This window comes from Aspergillus pseudonomiae (assembly GCF_009193645.1).
Source record: "Aspergillus pseudonomiae strain CBS 119388 unplaced genomic scaffold BDV37scaffold_18, whole genome shotgun sequence".
Lineage (NCBI taxonomy): Eukaryota > Fungi > Ascomycota > Eurotiomycetes > Eurotiales > Aspergillaceae > Aspergillus > Aspergillus pseudonomiae.
This window is the reverse complement of record NW_022476010.1, coordinates 180,773-199,963: the sequence shown is the minus strand read 5'-3', so window position 1 is coordinate 199,963 and position 19,191 is coordinate 180,773. Positions and strand designations below refer to the sequence as shown.

At 48.4% G+C, this 19,191-nt stretch overlaps 10 protein-coding genes across 10 annotated transcripts; 6 read left to right on the top strand and 4 right to left on the bottom strand.

The window, feature by feature from the left end:
• Positions 1-804: 804 nt before the first annotated feature.
• Positions 805-1,508, top strand: BDV37DRAFT_281103 (uncharacterized protein; the record flags this gene model as incomplete). Its single annotated transcript, XM_032086745.1, has 2 exons — positions 805-1,003; positions 1,081-1,508. 2 exons carry the CDS (start codon positions 805-807, stop codon positions 1,506-1,508), a joined length of 627 nt encoding a protein of 208 aa, XP_031943511.1.
• Positions 1,509-3,133: 1,625 nt separating this feature from the next.
• BDV37DRAFT_68420 (uncharacterized protein) lies at positions 3,134-3,863 on the top strand. The gene is made up of 3 exons (XM_032091059.1): positions 3,134-3,563; positions 3,641-3,750; positions 3,825-3,863. Exons 1-3 carry the CDS (start codon positions 3,267-3,269, stop codon positions 3,829-3,831), a joined length of 414 nt encoding a protein of 137 aa, XP_031943510.1. The 5' UTR covers positions 3,134-3,266; the 3' UTR covers positions 3,832-3,863.
• A 668-nt stretch (positions 3,864-4,531) lies between these two features.
• Positions 4,532-6,039, top strand: BDV37DRAFT_68307 (uncharacterized protein). Its single transcript, XM_032091056.1, has one exon. It carries the CDS (start codon positions 4,612-4,614, stop codon positions 5,818-5,820), a length of 1,209 nt encoding a protein of 402 aa, XP_031943509.1. The 5' UTR covers positions 4,532-4,611; the 3' UTR covers positions 5,821-6,039.
• A 1-nt stretch (position 6,040) lies between these two features.
• BDV37DRAFT_68312 (PSME3-interacting protein) lies at positions 6,041-7,302 on the top strand. The gene is made up of 2 exons (XM_032091057.1): positions 6,041-6,492; positions 6,590-7,302. Exons 1-2 carry the CDS (start codon positions 6,327-6,329, stop codon positions 7,174-7,176), a joined length of 753 nt encoding a protein of 250 aa, XP_031943508.1. The 5' UTR covers positions 6,041-6,326; the 3' UTR covers positions 7,177-7,302.
• A 105-nt stretch (positions 7,303-7,407) lies between these two features.
• Positions 7,408-9,720, bottom strand: BDV37DRAFT_68378 (sugar porter family MFS transporter). Its single transcript, XM_032091058.1, has 7 exons — positions 9,490-9,720; positions 9,387-9,432; positions 9,258-9,333; positions 9,000-9,191; positions 8,705-8,948; positions 8,398-8,654; positions 7,408-8,303 (listed from the first exon to the last, which is right to left on the bottom strand). The coding sequence occupies exons 1-7, from the start codon at positions 9,514-9,516 to the stop codon at positions 7,640-7,642; spliced, it is 1,506 nt and encodes a 501-aa protein (XP_031943507.1). The 5' UTR covers positions 9,517-9,720; the 3' UTR covers positions 7,408-7,639.
• A 533-nt stretch (positions 9,721-10,253) lies between these two features.
• On the top strand, positions 10,254-12,125 carry BDV37DRAFT_281098 (alpha-N-arabinofuranosidase; the record flags this gene model as incomplete). Its single annotated transcript, XM_032086744.1, has 6 exons — positions 10,254-10,360; positions 10,428-10,622; positions 10,747-10,874; positions 10,933-11,021; positions 11,075-11,174; positions 11,230-12,125. 6 exons carry the CDS (start codon positions 10,254-10,256, stop codon positions 12,123-12,125), a joined length of 1,515 nt encoding a protein of 504 aa, XP_031943506.1.
• A 155-nt stretch (positions 12,126-12,280) lies between these two features.
• BDV37DRAFT_281097 (uncharacterized protein) lies at positions 12,281-12,670 on the bottom strand (the record flags this gene model as incomplete). Its single annotated transcript, XM_032086743.1, has 3 exons — positions 12,281-12,335; positions 12,407-12,489; positions 12,572-12,670. The coding sequence occupies 3 exons, from the start codon at positions 12,668-12,670 to the stop codon at positions 12,281-12,283; spliced, it is 237 nt and encodes a 78-aa protein (XP_031943505.1).
• Positions 12,671-13,129: 459 nt separating this feature from the next.
• Positions 13,130-13,900, bottom strand: BDV37DRAFT_243375 (uncharacterized protein). Its single transcript, XM_032081435.1, has 3 exons — positions 13,482-13,900; positions 13,352-13,423; positions 13,130-13,294 (listed from the first exon to the last, which is right to left on the bottom strand). Exons 1-3 carry the CDS (start codon positions 13,750-13,752, stop codon positions 13,167-13,169), a joined length of 471 nt encoding a protein of 156 aa, XP_031943504.1. The 5' UTR covers positions 13,753-13,900; the 3' UTR covers positions 13,130-13,166.
• Positions 13,901-15,479: 1,579 nt separating this feature from the next.
• Positions 15,480-16,451, top strand: BDV37DRAFT_281095 (uncharacterized protein; the record flags this gene model as incomplete). Its single annotated transcript, XM_032086742.1, has 1 exon — positions 15,480-16,451. The coding sequence occupies one exon, from the start codon at positions 15,480-15,482 to the stop codon at positions 16,449-16,451; it is 972 nt and encodes a 323-aa protein (XP_031943503.1).
• Positions 16,452-17,846: 1,395 nt separating this feature from the next.
• Positions 17,847-19,188, bottom strand: BDV37DRAFT_281094 (uncharacterized protein; the record flags this gene model as incomplete). Its single annotated transcript, XM_032086741.1, has 2 exons — positions 17,847-19,043; positions 19,105-19,188. The coding sequence occupies 2 exons, from the start codon at positions 19,186-19,188 to the stop codon at positions 17,847-17,849; spliced, it is 1,281 nt and encodes a 426-aa protein (XP_031943502.1).
• Between the last annotated feature and the right edge of the window lie 3 nt (positions 19,189-19,191).

Genomic DNA, 19,191 nt, shown 5'->3' with positions numbered 1-19,191 from the left:
GATCGGTCGACATCGGAATGGTCCGGGACAACGGTTGATACGACTTTACGGGTGTTGACAATATAACGTTTGATGTGGATTTGGGGTGATTACGGCCATGAGCTGGAGGACTTTTGCCGCTTTTCTGAGCGATAATTGTTGATATATACTGTTATTGATATCCATTTGAATTTCTCTGTTTGTCTCTCCGCCTCTTTCTTCTCTCCCTTTTCTCTTCTTTTCTGCTTGTCTCGGTGCTATCACTCGTAGATCCTACCTCGGGCCACTTACGATCTCTTGACTATTTTGTCATTAAGTAATGATTGACATCGCATGACTTCGCTTGATCAGTATTACTCAAAATATTAGGATTGAGAAGAAAAGAAGAAAAGAAGAAAGGAAGAAAGGAAGGAAGGAAGGAAGGAAGGAAGGAAGGAAGGAAGGAAGGAAGGAAGGAAGGAAGGAAGGAAGGAAGGAAGGAAGAAGAACGACAGAAAAAAGAAGAGAAGAAAAGAGAAAGAGAAAGAGAACATTTGCTCTATGTATCAGCCGCCTGTTCAAACATACCGGCGTTTACTGTTCTCTGCTGTTCATACCCGAACTTCAATAGGTGATTGTTGTTGCTCTCCAGTGACCCGTTTTGGTCGTTGAAGTTTGCTCAATGAATAAAGGTGTGAAACAAGCAAAACTACGCCAACGAAGCCAATAAGGCTAAAGAGTACGAAAATAGAAAGGGCCTGTAGTTTCATTGTACATCTACAACTACAAGAATACTCTCAACGTTTTCATCACTCTCATACTTACGAAGCAGTCGAATCTCCCACAATGCCATTTCCGCTGCTGAATTTACCCACCGAATTACGGCTCGAAACCTATTATCATCTTTTTGGCATCTCACCTACTACACGACTCTTCCTGCAATACTTGCCCGGATACCTTACTGGATGCAAACATCCATACCATACCTTCGAGATCCTGCATTCTGCTCTGCCAACTCCACATGTCACGGAATACCAGGACCAGAGTGTGTATCCACCAATGAGTTGGGCCCGTCAAGAGAGCTTCAGTCTCTTTCTCGCCATCTTGGTGACCTGTAAACAGGTCTACAAGGAAGCAATGCGCTATTCTACTCTGAGACGTTCTTCGTATTGCCAGGACTCAGGACTATCAACTGTCTGAATGGGATCGGTGCCCAACGAAGACGGTGTATCCGGCGGTTAAGTATTGAGTATGGAGTACCGGAATCGCGGAAAGTAATCGGGAACGATACACAAGACAGTATGCAGGCACTTCCCGAGAGGTTGATGGATGTGGAGCGTGTCGATGTCCTGGAGCTACGTATATTCAGCAAGCTGTATACGGATGATCCCTCTTTAGTGCGTCGGGGTGCTCTGCACTTCGGAAACCGACTGAGCCACTCCTACTATATGGCATTCAGCAGCCAGAGCGGCTGCCACGAATGGGTTGTTTACAGATTGTGGGGGATCCAGAATCACTCCTACGGTTTTCTGAGGATCAGGCTTATCTAAAGGCTATAGCAGAAGGCAAAAAACCTGCTGGACTTGGCAAAGAATATGCGAATAGTCCTGTTGTGAAATGGGTAAGGCGAAAGGGGTATTTCTTGTTTAGTAGTAGCAAATGAATGGCATACTCAATAGTCAGGTCAGTGAATATGACTATGTGAGTGACAGTCAACTTGTTGTATCCATCGTTAGCTGCATGTCTGTCAGATGTCGGGACTTCCTTTAGGTCTTGTAGTCAAAATAAGATGGGCTGGCACATACGCCACCGGTCTATTTAGATACTGAATGACTGTTGATGTGGACGCTTTCCTTGGTTAAATTCTATTCAGCATGTTACCTCTCTCCCTTGCTCCCTCCGCGGTCTCCCATTCATTAGACACCAAGTCCTAGAAGCGTTCCCATAGCCTGGCCTGACTACCCACTAGCGGCAACTACTTTGGTGTTCCCTTTTCCCTTCCCTTTCCCTCCCTAATGTGGCGATCCGCATGAAAGTGACAATGGGAGACATTGCAACCTGAAGAGACCATCTTCCGCCTGCATACCATGGCAGCTTTAGGCCTCGAAACCGTACCTCTGTTGAAAATCACCGTTGCGATTTTTCTTAGATTCCATGCTAGACTCCGTAGACCATGACCAATCACTACAATTCGCCTTATTGCGGTGCCAATGTCGGGCGGAAAAGAAGCGGTGACTCATTCGCTTAGTTGGGGGTAGTTAGGGCTCGCTTACATCCAACCATCTGGACGCGGGTGGATAGGAGAGTAATCTCGCCAGGGCGGAAGAATGAGCTGAGGTAGGGGAGGCAAACAGTATCGGGCGATTGCTCAGCGGAGCTGAGCCTGAGTGGATCTTTGACACGATTGATGAACTGCTGTTTGTACCCCATCGGCATTTATAGCGTTCCGCGTTGTCGACCTCGCCCGTTCCGTTTGGTTATTTTCCTCCGCCCCCCACATTCGTCCGAAAAACACTGTCGAGATCAAAAGAAAAGTCTCCACTCTACTCCCTGCTTCAAACACGCGAAACAATAGTATCGGGCATCATTTCGTGAGAAAGGCGTAGCAACCTGGCAGCAGCCTCAGACTGTGATGAAGTGTCATGAAATTACGGTGAAGTGTCACGCGCCAGCCAATGGTAGCAACGGTGCGCTGGATAGGGCTGCCAATCGTTACAATTATTCCCACAGAGTCACTCTAGTATTGCTAGAAATCTAGGCCAACTACTGTTTCCAGACTTACTAATGATGCTGAACATCATGGGCATCGCAATACAGGGCAATGGCAGAAGGCGAAGTCCTATGGCCCACGTGTTCCGAGATCCACCTAGTTTGTTCTCAGCCATGATTGACAGTTGATCAGCCCTAGTATCCATCACTAGCATGTTTGAATGTAAACGTGTAACAGGCACACCCTCAGCGCGGCACATTAGACTCTCGAGTTTTGGGCGTGGCCAGCTGAACAACGAATCAGTAGTGGTTTGACTGGGGGTCTCGTCCATTCTATGTCCAATGAATTCTGCCAAGTAGCCCCCATAGCCTTAGAATGGCTATATGCAACGAATAGAGAAATCTCCTAACAGTGTTCGCATCGCAAAAGCCCCGTTGTCTAGTGGCCTGATACACTACTTCTACCCTACATGAGTAATATAAGAAGGGAGTGTCTTTCGCACTCTTCTCAGTATCCCATCATTCAATCACTCAATCAATACTACCACTACGATCCAAAGTTTCTCTCCATTCTCCATCACCTTCCACTCTAGCCCACCATGTCCTTCCACTACGATACTCGTCAGGGAGACAACGAGCAGTACAGCATGGGATTCGAAATCGGCGGCCGCCAGTCAGACGCCTTCCCCACGCCATGTTCTGCCCTGAAAGCTGGTGGATTCGTCCTCCTCAAGGGCCATCCTTGCAGGATTACGGACATATATCCATGTTCAGCTGACGGCTCCGTGGTCCAGATTCTGGGAACCAATGTCCAGACCGGAGAAATATGGGAGGACATATACCCTCTCCGCGAAACGGTCTTTGTCCCTCGCATGTCCCAGGAAAATTACAGTCCGGTGAGTGTGAATCTTCACGCGTCTCTCAGACTCGCACATTGCCATTAGGAATCCAAACTGACTTGAAATTGTCATAGACTTCATCCAGCCGCAAGGGAAGCATGGACCTCCAGAGCCGCAGAGCGGGCCCTGGTAGCCACATAAGTGCCAGATCCCGCCAACCCAGTGACGCTGGACGTTACCTCAAGTAAGTACATACCTATCAGAGAACACTGGCGCTAGAGACATGAAGACGTGAAGCTTACGATTGTTACCACCTAGTTACTGAACTTCGGACTATTCTCGCGATGTCGTTGCCATGAAGATTCTTGGACGTTGCGAGTCTGTTTGATTAGTTAGGTACACGATGGTTGATCCATCGATGGGCTCTGGTTGGAGTTGATTTGGTTCGGTTGTTTAATGTTTCGGTCGATTTTTCCTTGGATATATTTGGTTCACATCTTTTGTTATTACATAGACTGGATCTCGCTTTCCTTGAATATCACTCTGTGGTTCTTTTCGTGATAAACAGTGACGTGCTACTTATCCATTACATAGATGGACGATCTCCATACTATCTCCAACCAGGTCTCAGAAGAGATAACAAGGACATGAACTGAGTACATAATATGACACAAAAGCGAGCGAGTGTCTTCGCAACTCAACATCCTCCTCAGCACGTGCAACAAGATTACCTTCACCACATGACGTCATCTGACCATATCCCCAGAATGGCGGGAACCCCAGCCAGAACCACGCCAAATATAGGGTATCACGATCATTTCCCTCGGGAGTCCATCACTTGGACCCGAAAATGATCTCTCCAGTGGGGCAGCCTCTATCTTGGGCTTGGGTTATCCGCCGAAGAACCAGGGACCAGCTTTCCCGTCACCATGACGCAATGGACTGGTACGCAGCGAATTTTTGTTTACTTATAAATAACGCCCGTTTGCTTTGAGAGCTGTTACAGTCTGTAGCATATTGTCAATTGCATTATAGAACCTCGATTTACTCTCTTACCATTCCTCCCTTTAACCGAATACTCCTTTTACTAGCATAACTTACCAAGATGTTGAGTCGCAGCTCCAGATTCGCAACAAGTTGCTCAAGACAGCAACTCTACCGCCAAACAAGAGCCCCCCTGCGCAATATACGCTCGCGCTACTCCACCTCGACAGAATCAGGCTCGACGGGTGGTTCCCCCGCCGTAATCGGTGGGATCGCCGGTGGCACCGCCGCTTTTCTGGCAGGATGGGTCTGGTACCAGTTCTCCGGGGCGAAGACGCTCGTGAAGACTGCGAACCAAACGGAGACGTACTTCAAGGAGGCCAAGAAGAAGGTCGCCCAGAATACCCCCGAGCCGGATGAAGCGTTCGGGTGGTTGAGAGACACGGCCAAGAGCTACGCGTCGTTTATCCCCGGCGCGAAGAGCTACGTTGATACGGCGTTTGATGACCTAGAGCGCATCAGACGGAACCAGGGGAAAGAGTTTGATGAGATTGTGCGCGATGCGTACAATGACTTGCGGGAGGTCTCGAAGAAGGAGAAGCTTGATGTGGATACCGCGGTCAAGGTGCGCGATGTGCTGGAGAAGCATTTTAAGCGGTTGTATGAGCTGGCGGGTGATTCTGCGGAGGATATCTTAGATAATCATCCCGAGCTCAAGGAGAAGTTCGGTGGTAGCTTTGATCGTCTGAAGGAGATGGGTAGTGCTTATGGTCCTCAGGCTCAGGAGGAGGTGGATAAGACTTGGAAGCAGGTTAAGGATATTGTCGCCGGTGGTATCAGCTCTGATACTGTCGAGAAGATCCAGAAGGTGGCTAAGGAGAAGGAGGAGAAGCTTCGGAAGCTGGGGGACGAGGCCTGGAAGCGTGGTCTCGACGAGGCCCAGCCTTACCTTGAGAAGAGTCCGAAGATCAAGGAGTTTGTTGAGAGGAACACAGACGCCTTGAAGAAGGGCAACTACGCGAAGATCTGGAGCTTGATCAAGGAGAGTTCCTCCTCGGGAAACACGGAAGACCTGGAAAAGTACGTCAAGGATCTCGCTAGTAAAGCCAAGGAGAGCGGATTCGGCAATCTGGATAAACTGTCAAACATGGTTCCCGGCGGTTCCCAGATTCTTTCCCAGCTGCAGTCGCTCCAGAATGCTGCGGAGAAGAAGGGCGCAGAGGCTGAGAAGCTTCTCAAGGAAACTATCGATGACCTCCAGGGAGTTTTGTCCGAGAAAGTGAAGAAAGCGGAGCAGCTTGCTGAGGAAACGGAGTCTGAGACCAAGTAAGCTGGGATAACGATGTGCTAGTTTATTTATGCATTGCATGAGTCGAGGCTCCGTCTGGCGAAAGATTAATATAATCAGAGGATGTATTCTTCGATGGCGCTGAATTCTGGAAACCGGCGTTGTTATTCGGGTCTAGGTCAGGGATGTCTTATGGCAGGTAGATACTAAATTAACAATATGATATATCAATTCAATATCTTAATTCTCCGAGCACGTTTCATGTGTCATTTCTAGAGGTGCGAGACAAACTTACCTGCCTAAGGCCAAAACTAGTTGAAAGGCCAAAGCCACCGCCTATTTCTGCCGGCAACGTTCAGTACCGCATCCAGAACATGACAATGCCGCCCTATCCTGCGACCATTTTTCGCGATTGCTTTCATCTAACAGATTAACTGAATTGGCCGGTCTCACGGGCGTTAAAAGGATACGATAGATACGTATAAAACCATAACGACGCACCGCCATACCTCACAGAAGACCAATCCCACACCTCCCTCATCGCCAAAATGTCCTCCGGATTCGTATCAGCCGGAACAGACCAAGAGCCCATAGAGCGCGACGATGAATGGCTCCGCGCCCAACAGGAGCTGGAGGAAGAGCGGCGGCGCAAGGCAGAACTAGGCAAGCAAGCCGAGGGCAAAAGTCTGTATGAAGTGCTGCAGCAGAACAAAAGTGAGTCTCCGGTATCCTGAGCGGGCCAGCTTGCGCAGATCACGGATATTCGTTTGGATTGACATGTTAGGGGTGATTGTTCCTCTGCGATGAAAAGTGGCCAAACAGGAAGCCTTTGAGGAGAAAATTAAATTGAAGAATCAGTTCCGTTCGCTGGACGAAGATGAGGTCGAGTTCCTGGACTCCATTATGGAGTCGACGCGCGCGCAGGAGGCCGCTGTGAAGAAGGAGACTGCTGAACAGCTGGAGGCTTTCCGTAGACACCGGGAGGAGGCGGAGAAGGTTGCCCTTGAGGAGGGGACTGCGGATGTTACTCCTGCCGCTGAGGGAGAGGATTGGAAGATCCCTGCGCGTAAGAGGAGGAGGGACAAGAAGGATCTTTTGCTTCCTGGGAAGAAGCGCAAGTCTACCGCCGAAGGTGCGGAAGAGACTCCGTCGACTGGAGAGCAGAAGGTGGATCCAAAGGACAAGGGTTCTGGAAAAGATGATAAGCAGTCTGTTCCAGTTCCGGCTGAAGCCGCTAAAGTTCACAAGTCACAGCCACCTGCGAACACGGCGACTTCTGCTAGTCCCGTACAGGCCGGGGGCGTGAAGGTGACAGCGCCTGAACAGACCGAGAAGCAAGCGGCCAAGCCAGCTCCGGTATCTCTTGGCTTGGCCGGCTACAGTTCCGACTCGGAGTAATTGTAATTGCAATTTCGCTGGGACCACGTATCACACCCATTGACCTTTTGGCGCATCCTTCGGTAACGCTTACAATACGTGATTCATCTTGCGATACCAATGGATCATTGAGCTTGAACATGCCTGGCCAGTGATCACGGCCACTCTACAACCAGGTTTTGATAAAATGGTGAACGTGCGAATCTAGCAATCGGAAGACACAGTGTTCCAGCTATTTCAAAAAATTAAACAGACTAACTCGCAGCATATTTGATGGTCCTCGATTCATTTACAATGCATTGTCCTGGTTACTTCGGAAACCAACACCATTATGTCCCAAAGTGTATACAATATGTATGTGATTATATTGTGAAAATATCAAAGCAACAACCAACTCTTGTACTCTACCCCATTTATGGGGAATCATTCTTCTGACTCCGTCTTCCGCTTTCAACACCTTGTATTATCTTTGTCCATCAGCGCTTCACTCCTTGTGTGTCGCGAAAACCTCTTGCTTCACTTCTTGCTCCTCAACTTTGTGCTCTAGGTCATGTGGCAGGTAATCCTCCTTCTTGGTTCCTACCACGATCCATGGGGAGTTGGAGAACAAGTAGTTCATCTCCTCAAGCGGCAGCTTCTTCGTCTCGGGCAGCAACAACCAGAAGAAGATTGCGTTGGTGAAGTTGCAGATAATGAAGAGGAAGTAATACCGGTAGCGGACATTCTGCATTGCGATTGGTGTCACTTGGCCAATCATGGTGTTGAACGCATAAGAGGTCATGGTAGCGATGGAAACACCCTTGGACCGAGTTCGCGTATCGAAAACCTCTGCCGGAATGATCCACGACAGAGGACCACAGGTGCAAGAGAATGAGAAATTGTACAACCATGTCATGATGATGAAGCCCCAGTGAGCCCCTGAGTTGTTGACTTCGGGGGGAAATCTTGCCAACAGGATGCATGCGATGATGAAAGTGACACAGTTACCCAAGTTTCCGAAGATCAGACTTCGCCGTCTACCGAAGCGGTCAATGAACATCATACAGAGGAACTGGGCTACCAAGGCAATAACGGAATTGATCGCCTGGTAGCGCAATGTTTCATCTCCCTTAATTCCGATTTGCTCATAGATGGTCACGGAATAGTACCTGCCGGAAAGATTAGTGGCTGATATCTATAGAGAAAGCGGGCCTTTCGGATGTTTCGAAAGTCCAGGTTAAGAGGTTTTCCATAGGAACTTACTGGATGGCTGACACTCCGGTCATCTGCACTGATGCCTGCAACGCGCAGCAAAGGAAAAGACGGCGGAACGATGACCGAGAATTGAACAACTCCAGGTATGACTTGGCTTCATTCTCATGCTCAAACGTGATACTCTCCTGGATCTGGTTATATTCAGCACGGACCCATGTGTCATTCACGTCTCCATGGGCGTGAAGCTTTGCAAGCGTCTGCAGGCCCTTTTCGTGCTCGCCATGGTCGATAAGCCAACGCGGCGACTATCCTTGGATTAGCTACGACAACTGTAACAACATGCGGATATACTCACCTCTGGGAAAAACATGATCAAGAGACCCAAAAACACGGCGGGAGCCACTTGTAAACCGAGTGGGACCTGCCACTGAGCATTGTTTGTTGGCTCAAATCCAATATACGTGCCATATGAGATCCATGCAGCGCACAGGGAACCAACACCCAGCATGAACTGCTGCAAAGATGTCACACGACCTCGAATGTCGGGATGGCAGATCTCAGCCTGATATAGCGGGATGATCATGGTAAGGAAACCGACACTATGCAGTTATTAGAGTCTTGAATCTCACTTTCGTATCTTTGAGGCGTACCCAAGTCCGGCGAGGAATCTTCCACTGTATAAGTATGCAACTGTCTGTGCTCCAGTCTGGAGCCCTCCACCCAGACAAAAGATTACACAACCGACGGAGATGGTCTTTCTTCTGCCGAGAATATCACCGCTGGGACCCGCAAATGCTGAGCCAAAGAAGGCACCTGCCGTGAACATGGACACGACCAATCCGCTAGTACACAGTCCGTGAGCCAATTTGATACAGTATTATCTCTTCCGCATCTGGCGTGAGACTTACGTCTGAGTGTCATCTGCTTCAAACTTATCTTCAAATGACTGACAGGCAATAACCTCCGCGATCACACCCAGATCATCTTGAGCCGTACAGTCAGTAATGTCTTGATATGCATGGCGCTTTATCACTCACATCCATAAAGGAACGATCCGAGCGAGGCGAAAATGCCCACCAGAAACTGTGCAATCGATCAGCAAAGACGAAAGGTCGTTCCTTCGTTAACGTCGATACGCACCTGGTACCATGCCGGAGAGAGACGCATGGTGATCTCAATCTGAAATCTCAAGCAATCCAAGTGCCCACTATGCCCTGAAAGCAAAACTCAATAGGTAGACCGGTGGACCAGATGCGGGGATTTCCCTGGGGTATGGGGTTCCGCAGGCCTTTAAGAACTTCTGGGGATCGGAAGCCCACATCCAGCACTAAGGCTCCGGAGCCTTTGACAACAATCTATGGGATCATGGCCCATAGTGTCTCGTGGTGGAATTCCGGAGCTCTTTCCCAAAAGCATGGTACGGGCGCCATAGCGTGTCAATAATTCCTGGATTCCACACCAATGAAGGAACATCCCATGAGACAGGATTCAATTGGCGCTTGACCGTTTGTGGGGGGCCGTCGTGGTGTGGCTTTCGGGATCGCGAGATACTCGTGCAAGCGCGAGCCCTGATTGATGGAAGATCTCGTGGCGTTGCCTCGGCTTCAAAACCAAGACGACGGCGCCGCACCTACGCATCGCCTGCACTCTCTACACATGATTCATGCCAATTTCCTGCATGGTCTGGAACAACCCCGCAGGAGATTTTCCCATTCCATTGCGATAGCTACGATGCGTGTGCAGCCCACATTAATTAGTTGGCGCTGTCCAGCTGCTTCCGCCACCGGTGTTGGACGAGTACTTAGTCGAGCACCATCTTCCCTCTTTTTCTACCAATCAATAACTCGGGCAGTTCAATTTACCACTTTACGGTTCAATTGTATGATATTTTAACGGCCGCAATAATGACTACCTTCACGAAACTTAGCGATCAGGATACGCCGAGTATCGCCATCCACCCAACCCGGCGTATTTCCAAGATCAATCCCAACATCTATGCAGGATTCACAGAGTAAGCTTGGAGTTTTGCCTGTTCGGTACTAGGGCATCAAAGGAATTAAGCTCATGTATGATCGCAGACACATGGGCCGATGCATCTACGGCGGCATCTACGACCCGGGTAACCCCTTGTCAGATGAGAATGGCTTCAGGAAAGATGTCCTCGAGGCTCTGAAGACGCTCGACATTCCCGTGGTCCGCTACCCTGGCGGCAACTTTATGGCAACGTATCACTGGATCGACGGTGTCGGTCCTAAAGACCAGCGTCCTGCACGGTATGTTTTGCGGTGATGAATCTTGCTGCCCCTCCTCTCGTGGTGTCCTCGAGCAGCATTGGCCTTTTTCCAAGGATATCTCGGCCACTGGAGAGTTTCGAACACAATTGCTGACTATCAAAAGGCCTGAGCTGGCTTGGCTGGGCACCGAGACCAACCAGTTCGGAACTGACGAGTTCCTCAAGTGGTGTGAAGTTCTTGGAACTGAGCCCTACTTCTGCCTGAACTTTGGAACTGGTACTCTTGATGAGGGTAAGCTTTGATCTCAACCCCATTATTAAAGTCTTGCAAACTAATCGGCCTTCTATAGCACTGGCATGGGTTGAGTACTGCAATGGCACAGGAAACACTTACTATGCAAACCTCCGCCGGAAGAATGGCCGCCAAGAGCCGTACAATGTATGCACCTTTCTCATGCTGATAATATCGCTTGGCTGACATCACACGCACAGGTTAAATACTGGGCTCTCGGAAACGAGACCTGGGGGCCATGGCAGGTCGAGCAGATGACCAAGGAGGCATATTCGCACAAGGCCTATCAATGGGCAAAGGGTAAATACCAATGTCCAATACCGCTATGAGGAAAAGTACTAATCATATTCGATAGCTCTTAAGCTCCTTGATCCCAGCTTAGTTCTGATCCTCTGTGGACAGGACGGTACCGCATCGTGGGACTACTATACCCTGAAGCACTGTTTGCTTCCCGTCAATTCGCCTCTATCTACGAGTGCTGTCCCCCTCATTGACATGCACAGTATTCACCTGTACACCTCATCATCATCTCATCTGCCTAATGCCACCGCCCCTCTGGCTGCTGAGCGTGCCATTGAGATCACGTCCTCCCTGATCGATCTCGCCAGGATCGAGAACGGAGTTCCTCCAGAGCAAACACGTCCAACCATCTGCTTTGATGAGTGGAACGTGTGGGACCCCATCCGTGCCGAAGGCAGCAAGGGTGCTGAGGAGTGCTACACGCTTTCCGACGCGCTTGCTGTGGCCGTATGGCTCAACGTCTTCGTCCGTAAGAGCAAGGACTTGGGCATGGCATGCATTGCGCAGACCGTCAACGTTATCTCCCCGCTCATGACCACCCCCGAGGGCATCACCAAGCAGACCACATGGTGGCCTCTGTACCTGTTCTCTAAGTACATGCGTGGCTGGACCATCAGCGCGCATCTCGAGAGTGCAACCTACGAGGGTGAAACCTCTCCCAAGTGGATCCGCGGTGTCAAGGAGACCCCGTGGTTGGACGTCAGCGCCGTTCTGGGTGAGGATGGCTATGTCAACGTTGCCGTGGTCAACATCCACGAGGAGAAGGCTATTGAAACCAAGATCGAGGGTGCCTCGGGAGAGGTCGCCGTGTTCACTGTCACTGGTGACAATGTCGCAGCTACCAACATGAAGGGCAAGGAAGAAGTTGCCGTGGTGGAGAGCACCTGGGACGGACAGGGTCCCTACGCATTCCCCAAGCACTCTCTCACCCTGCTGAGATGGAAGGCCTAAGTGTCTCTGGCAGACACCACCGCCATAATAGAAATGAACCAGATAGACTAGATAAATCCATTACATTTGTACCATCAATATCCGTCACACATGGCTGTGTCTCATCATCGATGAATCTATCCATCATCCACAGTCATATACACATTATCATACCCTCAACCGAAGTTAACATCATGGACCGTGCCCTTATCATCCAGATGCACATTCAACCTGTCAACAAACCACATCAGTCCCATATCTTTACTACTAGAGTGCATAAAAATCAAGATACAAAAACATACCGTTCAGGCCTATAATCCATCGTCATCATATCCCCCGGTTTAACAATGCGATGAGACTTGGGCAAATCCTTCTTTGCGAATGACTAGTACCAACAACCCACAAATTAGCCTGACCCCCTAAACCCACACTCTAGAAAATATACTCAAGGGAAATGAAAAACATACAGTAACATCGCTCGTCCCCTCCGTGATCGTCTTCCCGGCCAGCTTAGTGAGCCATTCGTTCTTATCGCCGTCGTTCACCTCGGGGATGACAAGAGGCATGGTGGAATGGGGTTTTCTGGTTTGGAATAGGAATAGCGATGGTGTTTGTGTTTGTGTTTGGCGGTTTGATAGTATGAGTTGTTTGGATGGTAGTCGAGAGGGAAAACGCATGAAATGATGGGGAAAGTGATTGAGGTTGCCTGAGGGGTTCATCTCTTAATTTAATTTATACATCATCACGGGTCAACTGGCGATGATGTCATGGGAAGGCTTAGCAGGGTTCTTTCTTTTTGGGGTTAGTGCGCTTCTCGGGTGGATTGGATCGGCCGGCCCGGTGTTCTGTATTACGATTAATTACCATAGATGTGTATTTTAGGGGAGTATACGATGTACTAAATAGCTATCTACAATGTGGTACTAAAGGATGAAAGCATAGGCTACGTAAGGACACTCATTTATGTAGTTGGTTTAGTTATTCGCGATCAACTCTACTTGAGTTCCAACCTACCAGCTCAATTCGTTCGTACTATCTAACTGTCGAGTATAGTCCACAGACTCAGAAGATGGTCAGTAACGAGATACATATATTAAAAATGCCCATTGCTAGCAGCGAATAGTGGCGTGTAGGTCGTCGATAACCATAATTCGCTAGCGTTGCGCCGAAGAGTAGCAATGGCAAAAACACTAGTAAAGAAAATCAGCAGACTGGCTACGTAGAGGGCAATAAGAAGAATCCCTTACAATTTGGTCGATGTCCCAAGAAATATGTTATAAGAGACCAAAGTAAGAACGCAGCGGAGCCGTAGAGTGTCCCTATTGTAAGAATTAATTCGTCTATACGATACTATACACATTTCGCTTAGAAACTGACAGTTGCAGATGAATCCAATATATGACTGCTCCCAGGCGTCTTCTTTATCTTCACGGACACTGTTGTAAAGACAGAGCCCTATATCCACTCCAAATACCTTCTGAAGATATTCTAAGGTTGCATCGTGAAGCTCAGAGCCCCGCCCTAATCGCCAGCAGCGGGCAGCCTCGTCGGCAAAGTTCTCCTCTGTTTTATGCTTGGATGTGAGGGTCTGTCTGATATAAGTCCGGACTTGTTCTGGGCCAGCGGATCGATCAGGAATTCGAGTCATTCCGACGAGAAAACATAGATTCTAAGTGGATTCGCGACGTTCAAGATGATTTGCAGAGCCGAGGCTCTCATACCTTGAGATTCTCTGGATCGTTCATTTTAGCGCCTGCCACGATACACTAGAGTAAAGATAGTTTAGTGTAGGGATAACATTGATCCGAAATGTTTTATATCCAGAATTGCTTAGTGCCGCCAGCGATCTGAGTATCTGGCGCTTGGTTCTATCTCGCTAAGACGCCGCCGAGCTTGCCACTAGGGTTTTTATGAGGGACTAGTCTGACGATCTTCCAGCTCGATGCTCTAACTTTCAATAGTAAATATTACTGAATCTACAGGTTCCATAGTTGAAATGCCGATCCTGATTTCTTAGTAAAGAGATGCTTGTAGGATGGCTCCCTTCCCGTTAATAAATAGTGTGCTTTCCCAATTGCTCTATTTTACATTAATTTTTATGTCCTTGACGCCCAAGTTCACTATTCCTCCAGATTTAAAACAGCCCTGTTGTCCCTATACTTCCGTGACTTACGTCAAGATGAGGTTTCGCGTTATATCTCGCTCTAGTTCCAGCCCTCGGGGAGCAGTGATGGTATTAACGGCTATGGCCGTGGCAATAATGGCTACGGTCTAAATGGCAATGGCAATGGCGGCAATAATAGTATCGGTCCGAACAGCAATGGCAATGGCGGCAGCGGAGGCTCCGTTTGCGCTGCAGGGCTACTCTATACCCAAGCACAGTGTTGTAGCACTGATGTGCTAGGCTTGGCCGACTTAGACTGCAAGCCAGCGCGTAAGTAGACAAGTACTCTGCTGTTTCCATTTTGCAAATCTTCTTACCTCGGCCTCAGCTCGATCGTTTAGCGGCATCAATGATTTTAAGGCTGCCTGTGCCTCCGAGAACCGAAGCGGTAAATGCTGCTCCATCCCAATTGTAAGTTACCAATCCTCACGTCATATTTGTTATTTGTTAACGTTGTGCTAAATCCATTCCTATGTCAGGCTGGCCTGGCTTTAGTGTGTCAAGACATTGTTTGATCCAGATTGCCATAACGTGCTTCAAATATCTGAAGGTCCCCAGAATAGCAGAATAGCAGCACCAGGAACTGAATTGTGACTAGTGGAGGCGTCATTTTGTTTACCTCGTTGTTTTCGTATGCAGCGTATTGTTCGAGATATATATTCTCCTATAATAGTCCTACGAGAGCTTAATTTCACTTGAAGACCTTTCCTTCAGGTTAAGAGTCGCTAAACATAGTTCCCTAATCCAAGGACGTGAGGTGGCATACAGACTACGCTCCGGTTCCTCTATACGACAGCTTCAACCTCATCGATAAACTACCCAAGTCCCGTCTTTATCATAATGCAATCCCAGGGTGCTGAAGGGAAGGTACACTACGGGACGTTCCTGCCTCAAAGGCGGACATCACACTCGCGTCTCGATTATCGTTAAACCTTGATTATGTCTATGATGGCCATTCTGTCACTTTGCTGTTTTGAGTCCATCCGCTCTTTTTGTGCCTCTAAAGCTGTACTCTGTCGCTTAATGTATCGCTCCAGCTTCTTATAGATCCTTACTGAGATGTGACTTCTTCATTCTTATTGCCATTTCGGGGTCGTTCGTTGGAGGCAACTTGCGGCGCCATCATCCACTCGCGTCTGGTGAGATACCAGTTGAATTTGCAGTTTTGTCTCTTTGACTTCTTCTTGGACCGCCATAGCGAATTGTGTATCATGCCGTATACACAAATCGGATCTCAGTCGAGTTGGATAAAAGAATCACAAATTGCAGCTATTGTACCGGAAAACATCGTTGCAAATGAGCGGATCAGGGAAGCGAAACACGCACTCAAGCATCAGGTACCCGACTACTATAAATTGGCAACGTGCATACCAACCTTAACCACCATTGAGAAACCAACAAAAACCGTCAAGGTGCCTTCGACAAGAATCGATGAGCTCCTCAAACGTTCAGTAGAAGAATCTCCCAGGCCAACGACAACCCACAACAACTTAGTCCCACACTGGAGCTATGAAAAAAACTCCCTTGCGGTAGCATGCGTCTTCAGTGCCATCACCGTGCTAGGTATCATCTTCCTCGGCGTCCTCTCCGTCCGAAAGATCCGGAGAAGCTGGAAGCGCCACAAGCGCGAAAAGCAAGACTACGCCGCTTTCAAACATCGAATCGACTTGAACAGAAGCAACGGAGATTCGAATGCCTGTTTGATAACCGAACGCAAGTCGAGTCGCGAATCGATGATGTATAGCCGCGATAGCTCACCGTCGGGAGGTTACGTCGTCGAGCAAACAGGGGGATCGGTGACTCGCGTGTTTCGCGAAGGCAACAATGTTTCGAGTCAGACGTTCGATTCTATCGGTGCTTCACCGGAGAAAAGGAGTCCCCCACGCGAGAATAAGCGAGCTCCAGGCGGCCGGGCGGATTCGCGTACGCCCTCGGGGAAGGGACGTGCTGGTTCGATTCCGAGACCAATTATCGTGGTGCCATCTCCACTCAGACACGTTTCCTCGCAGAAAGCCACGCCTGTGATGCAGCCGACTGGCCCCAGCACACCTGATTCTGAGCAGTCCTCCGTGTCCCTGGCTTCTCCGCAGGATACCGAACCGGTGGGTAGAACTTCCAATCGCAACTCGTTGTTTCGGTTGCCTTCTATCAAGAAATCTATATCTCCTTTGTTCAGTCCTTGAGAGATCAGCGTTGCTTCTTCTGGATTAAAGTGATACTACACACCTGCACCCGTTGGGTTAACGAACGGAGTACGACCTTTGGGCATGCTTTATCGATAAAAACTTGCTACGAGTATGTTAATCAAGCCAGATCACTTATTGTATGCCTTTCACTCTTTTGGTTTATGTTTATGCGTGGATTATTGGTTGGTATGTGTGGCTTTGTGAGCTGGTTTCGTTCCTTGCTTTTTTCTCTGCTCGGGTTGTTAGGCTCTAGAACCAATATATGCTCCCCCAAAAAGGGCTTTCAATCCTACAGGGCTATTCGTCTTATTTGCAGTGGTAGAGTACCCTCTGGGCCTGTAGAGCAACTCCTATCCTGAGACATACCATCCTGTGAACCAGTACTGTAGGTATTTCTCACTACCATATCTCCAGCTGCTATCCTATGATAGGCAAAGCAGCACAGAGCGAACAAGAACCAGAATCTTACTCCTAGCTACCTTATCCCATTGAGTATTCACTGCAAAGAGTAGGCATTCTATATGTAGATTAGTATTCTTCCTGATGATATCTGAAAGATTCCCAGTTACCTTAAGCATGCCTGACCCCATACTTTCTGTCATCCCAACATCATACATACATTAACATCCACGTTCGGAACCCAGAAGACATACTTCTGCTACCACTCACCATCTGTATGACTCAATGTATCAACATGTATACCTCGTTGACTTGATCTAGATCTGATACTCACACTTCCCCAGGCATAAAGTCGGGATATCATCGCTACCACAATACAATTATTAATTGATAATATGTATAGTCAGCTCGAATACTATGGCATTGTAATCACGAACAGAGGTTATGGTATGTCCAAGATCAATCACCTACATATCTAGACACTTCAATAGCTAGTCTCTAACAGGCTAATAGAATCTTGATCGATTGATTGACTGGTATTTCCAAGTAGAGAGGCTACCGTAACAGGTCTTGGTAGAAGTTAGTGATGGGGGTATTATAGTTGTTCTATACTTACCGTGGTTTGGGGTATGGGTTTCTACGTGGAAGGTCACTTGGTATACGTAGTGGTTGAGTGTATGGACTAGAGGAAGGTTGTTGTCACTTTGTATAATGATAACTATTTAATTGTACCTGGGTATATCTTGTTTAGGAAGATGTATCTGTGCATCAGGAGCTGTGTGGATGTATCTAAATATAGTGTTGATGCTTTATTCGGAATTCCTTGGCTTCCATGCAGGTCAGGACTTGTGTTCGTCAGATACTTGTTTACATCGGGCTAAAAGGCCTGGTTCAAGTTGTGGAGCTTGATATTTACTCCAGATACAATGGTTACTAGCAGTGGGAAAGATATCTAAACGAAAATCATGTACTTCTATCATCCTGTTCACACAACTATAGTACCACAGAAGCAATCTTGACAGTAGGGAGTGGCACTGTCTCCTCCTTGGGCAGGATCAGACAGGACCGTCGTGCCTCCTCTTGTAGGGCATACTCTCGCAGAAACTCGGGGTCGGTCAGCCCGAGTGCCTTGAGAATGGCTTGCTCTGTGTCCTGCACCACCGATAACATATAAAAATGAGCCGACTTGTGCACGCCACACCAATCTTCCCAGTTTGCGACCGTGACTCCGTCGAGAAGGATGTTGTATCTTACTTTACCTTTGCAGAAACGTTTCCGAGCCTTGCTGAATCTGTACCGTCTATAGTCCATATCCTCAAGGCTCGGCAACAGTGGGCCACTGGATCTCGCGTGGACTACACAAAGAATTGCAGCGGTCAAGAGATAGTCATTTCGGCTCATCGTCTCATAAGCCGTCGACAAAACGCGAGCGTAGGGCGGCATGATGAACTTGAAGTCACAAATCGATGCCATGTCGATTTCTTGATAGAGAACATGGACAATAGTGTCAAGGTAGCTCCCAGTCCAGTTCTGGCTGAGGTACATAGAGAATTTATAACACAAATGTGGCCTGAACAAAGGGTCTAGTATTGGCTGATTTGACCAGGATATGGGCTTTGAACCCTGATTGCAATGGCCGACATAAATTATTTGGCCGGGGTTGTATCGGTAGAGTCGCATCTCACTGAAGATCCACGGGCGGTGGAGGGTCTTTTTGAAATCCTCGTCGCCTTTGTCATACGCAGCGATCACGGTGATAGTCTTGTATAGTGTCGAAAAAGCCAGAACTCTTTCTATCAGGGCATCGCCGTCTAGGGACTGATCGATGGAGATCTGGTCAACGAATAAGTACTTGATGGACATAGTCTTGGCAAGCTGTACTGCGCTGGCAATATTTCGAGAACTGTGAATATCGCCATCCCAGCGCCACGATAGGATGGCCATGTGCGAGATATTCTCGGCGGTAATCTTCACCAGTCGCACGGGCACTGGTTTTGTTGCTCTTCCCAGCTGCTCACCGTGTACGATGGACTCTTCATCAATCTCGTCGACCACCAGTGCCATAAATTCAGAAGAGGGCTGATTAGCAAAGTCATTTTCAGGGGGCGTGGGGACTTCTGATGTGATTGTCGCGGTTGTGTGTTGTAAAGATTCAGCTGAGTTATTGGGGTCGCTAGCTGGGTACAGCCACTTGACATTTCTAGGCGTCAGCGGGGTGAACGCAGAGGTGGAGGTAGCTCCCTGTCCTCACCTTGACTTTTGAAGTGACGCGGAAGTCTATATTACTTCTGTCCATAGAACCATTCATTGTGTCACTGCAGCCAATATTCGCCATGGT

Bases quoted from the DNA above. Each gene is read 5' to 3' on its own strand.
- BDV37DRAFT_68420 (XM_032091059.1), top strand. From the start codon at position 3,267: ATGTCCTTCCACTACGATACTCGTCAGGGAGACAACGAGCAGTACAGC. The intron at 3,564-3,640 runs GTGAGTGTGAAT...AAATTGTCATAG, and splicing joins CCCAGGAAAATTACAGTCCG to ACTTCATCCAGCCGCAAGGG.
- BDV37DRAFT_68307 (XM_032091056.1), top strand. From the start codon at position 4,612: ATGTTGAGTCGCAGCTCCAGATTCGCAACAAGTTGCTCAAGACAGCAA.
- BDV37DRAFT_68312 (XM_032091057.1), top strand. From the start codon at position 6,327: ATGTCCTCCGGATTCGTATCAGCCGGAACAGACCAAGAGCCCATAGAG. The intron at 6,493-6,589 runs GTGAGTCTCCGG...TGCGATGAAAAG, and splicing joins AGTGCTGCAGCAGAACAAAA to TGGCCAAACAGGAAGCCTTT.
- BDV37DRAFT_68378 (XM_032091058.1), bottom strand. From the start codon at position 9,516: ATGCGTCTCTCTCCGGCATGGTACCAG. The intron at 9,334-9,386 runs GTGAGTGATAAA...GTACGGCTCAAG, and splicing joins CGGATCGTTCCTTTATGGAT to ATGATCTGGGTGTGATCGCG. The intron at 8,655-8,704 runs GTGAGTATATCC...ATCCAAGGATAG, and splicing joins TGATCATGTTTTTCCCAGAG to TCGCCGCGTTGGCTTATCGA.
- BDV37DRAFT_243375 (XM_032081435.1), bottom strand. From the start codon at position 13,752: ATGACTCGAATTCCTGATCGATCCGCTGGCCCAGAACAAGTCCGGACT. The intron at 13,424-13,481 runs GTCAGTTTCTAA...TTCTTACAATAG, and splicing joins TATTGGATTCATCTGCAACT to GGACACTCTACGGCTCCGCT. The intron at 13,295-13,351 runs GTAAGGGATTCT...TTTCTTTACTAG, and splicing joins CTTGGGACATCGACCAAATT to TGTTTTTGCCATTGCTACTC.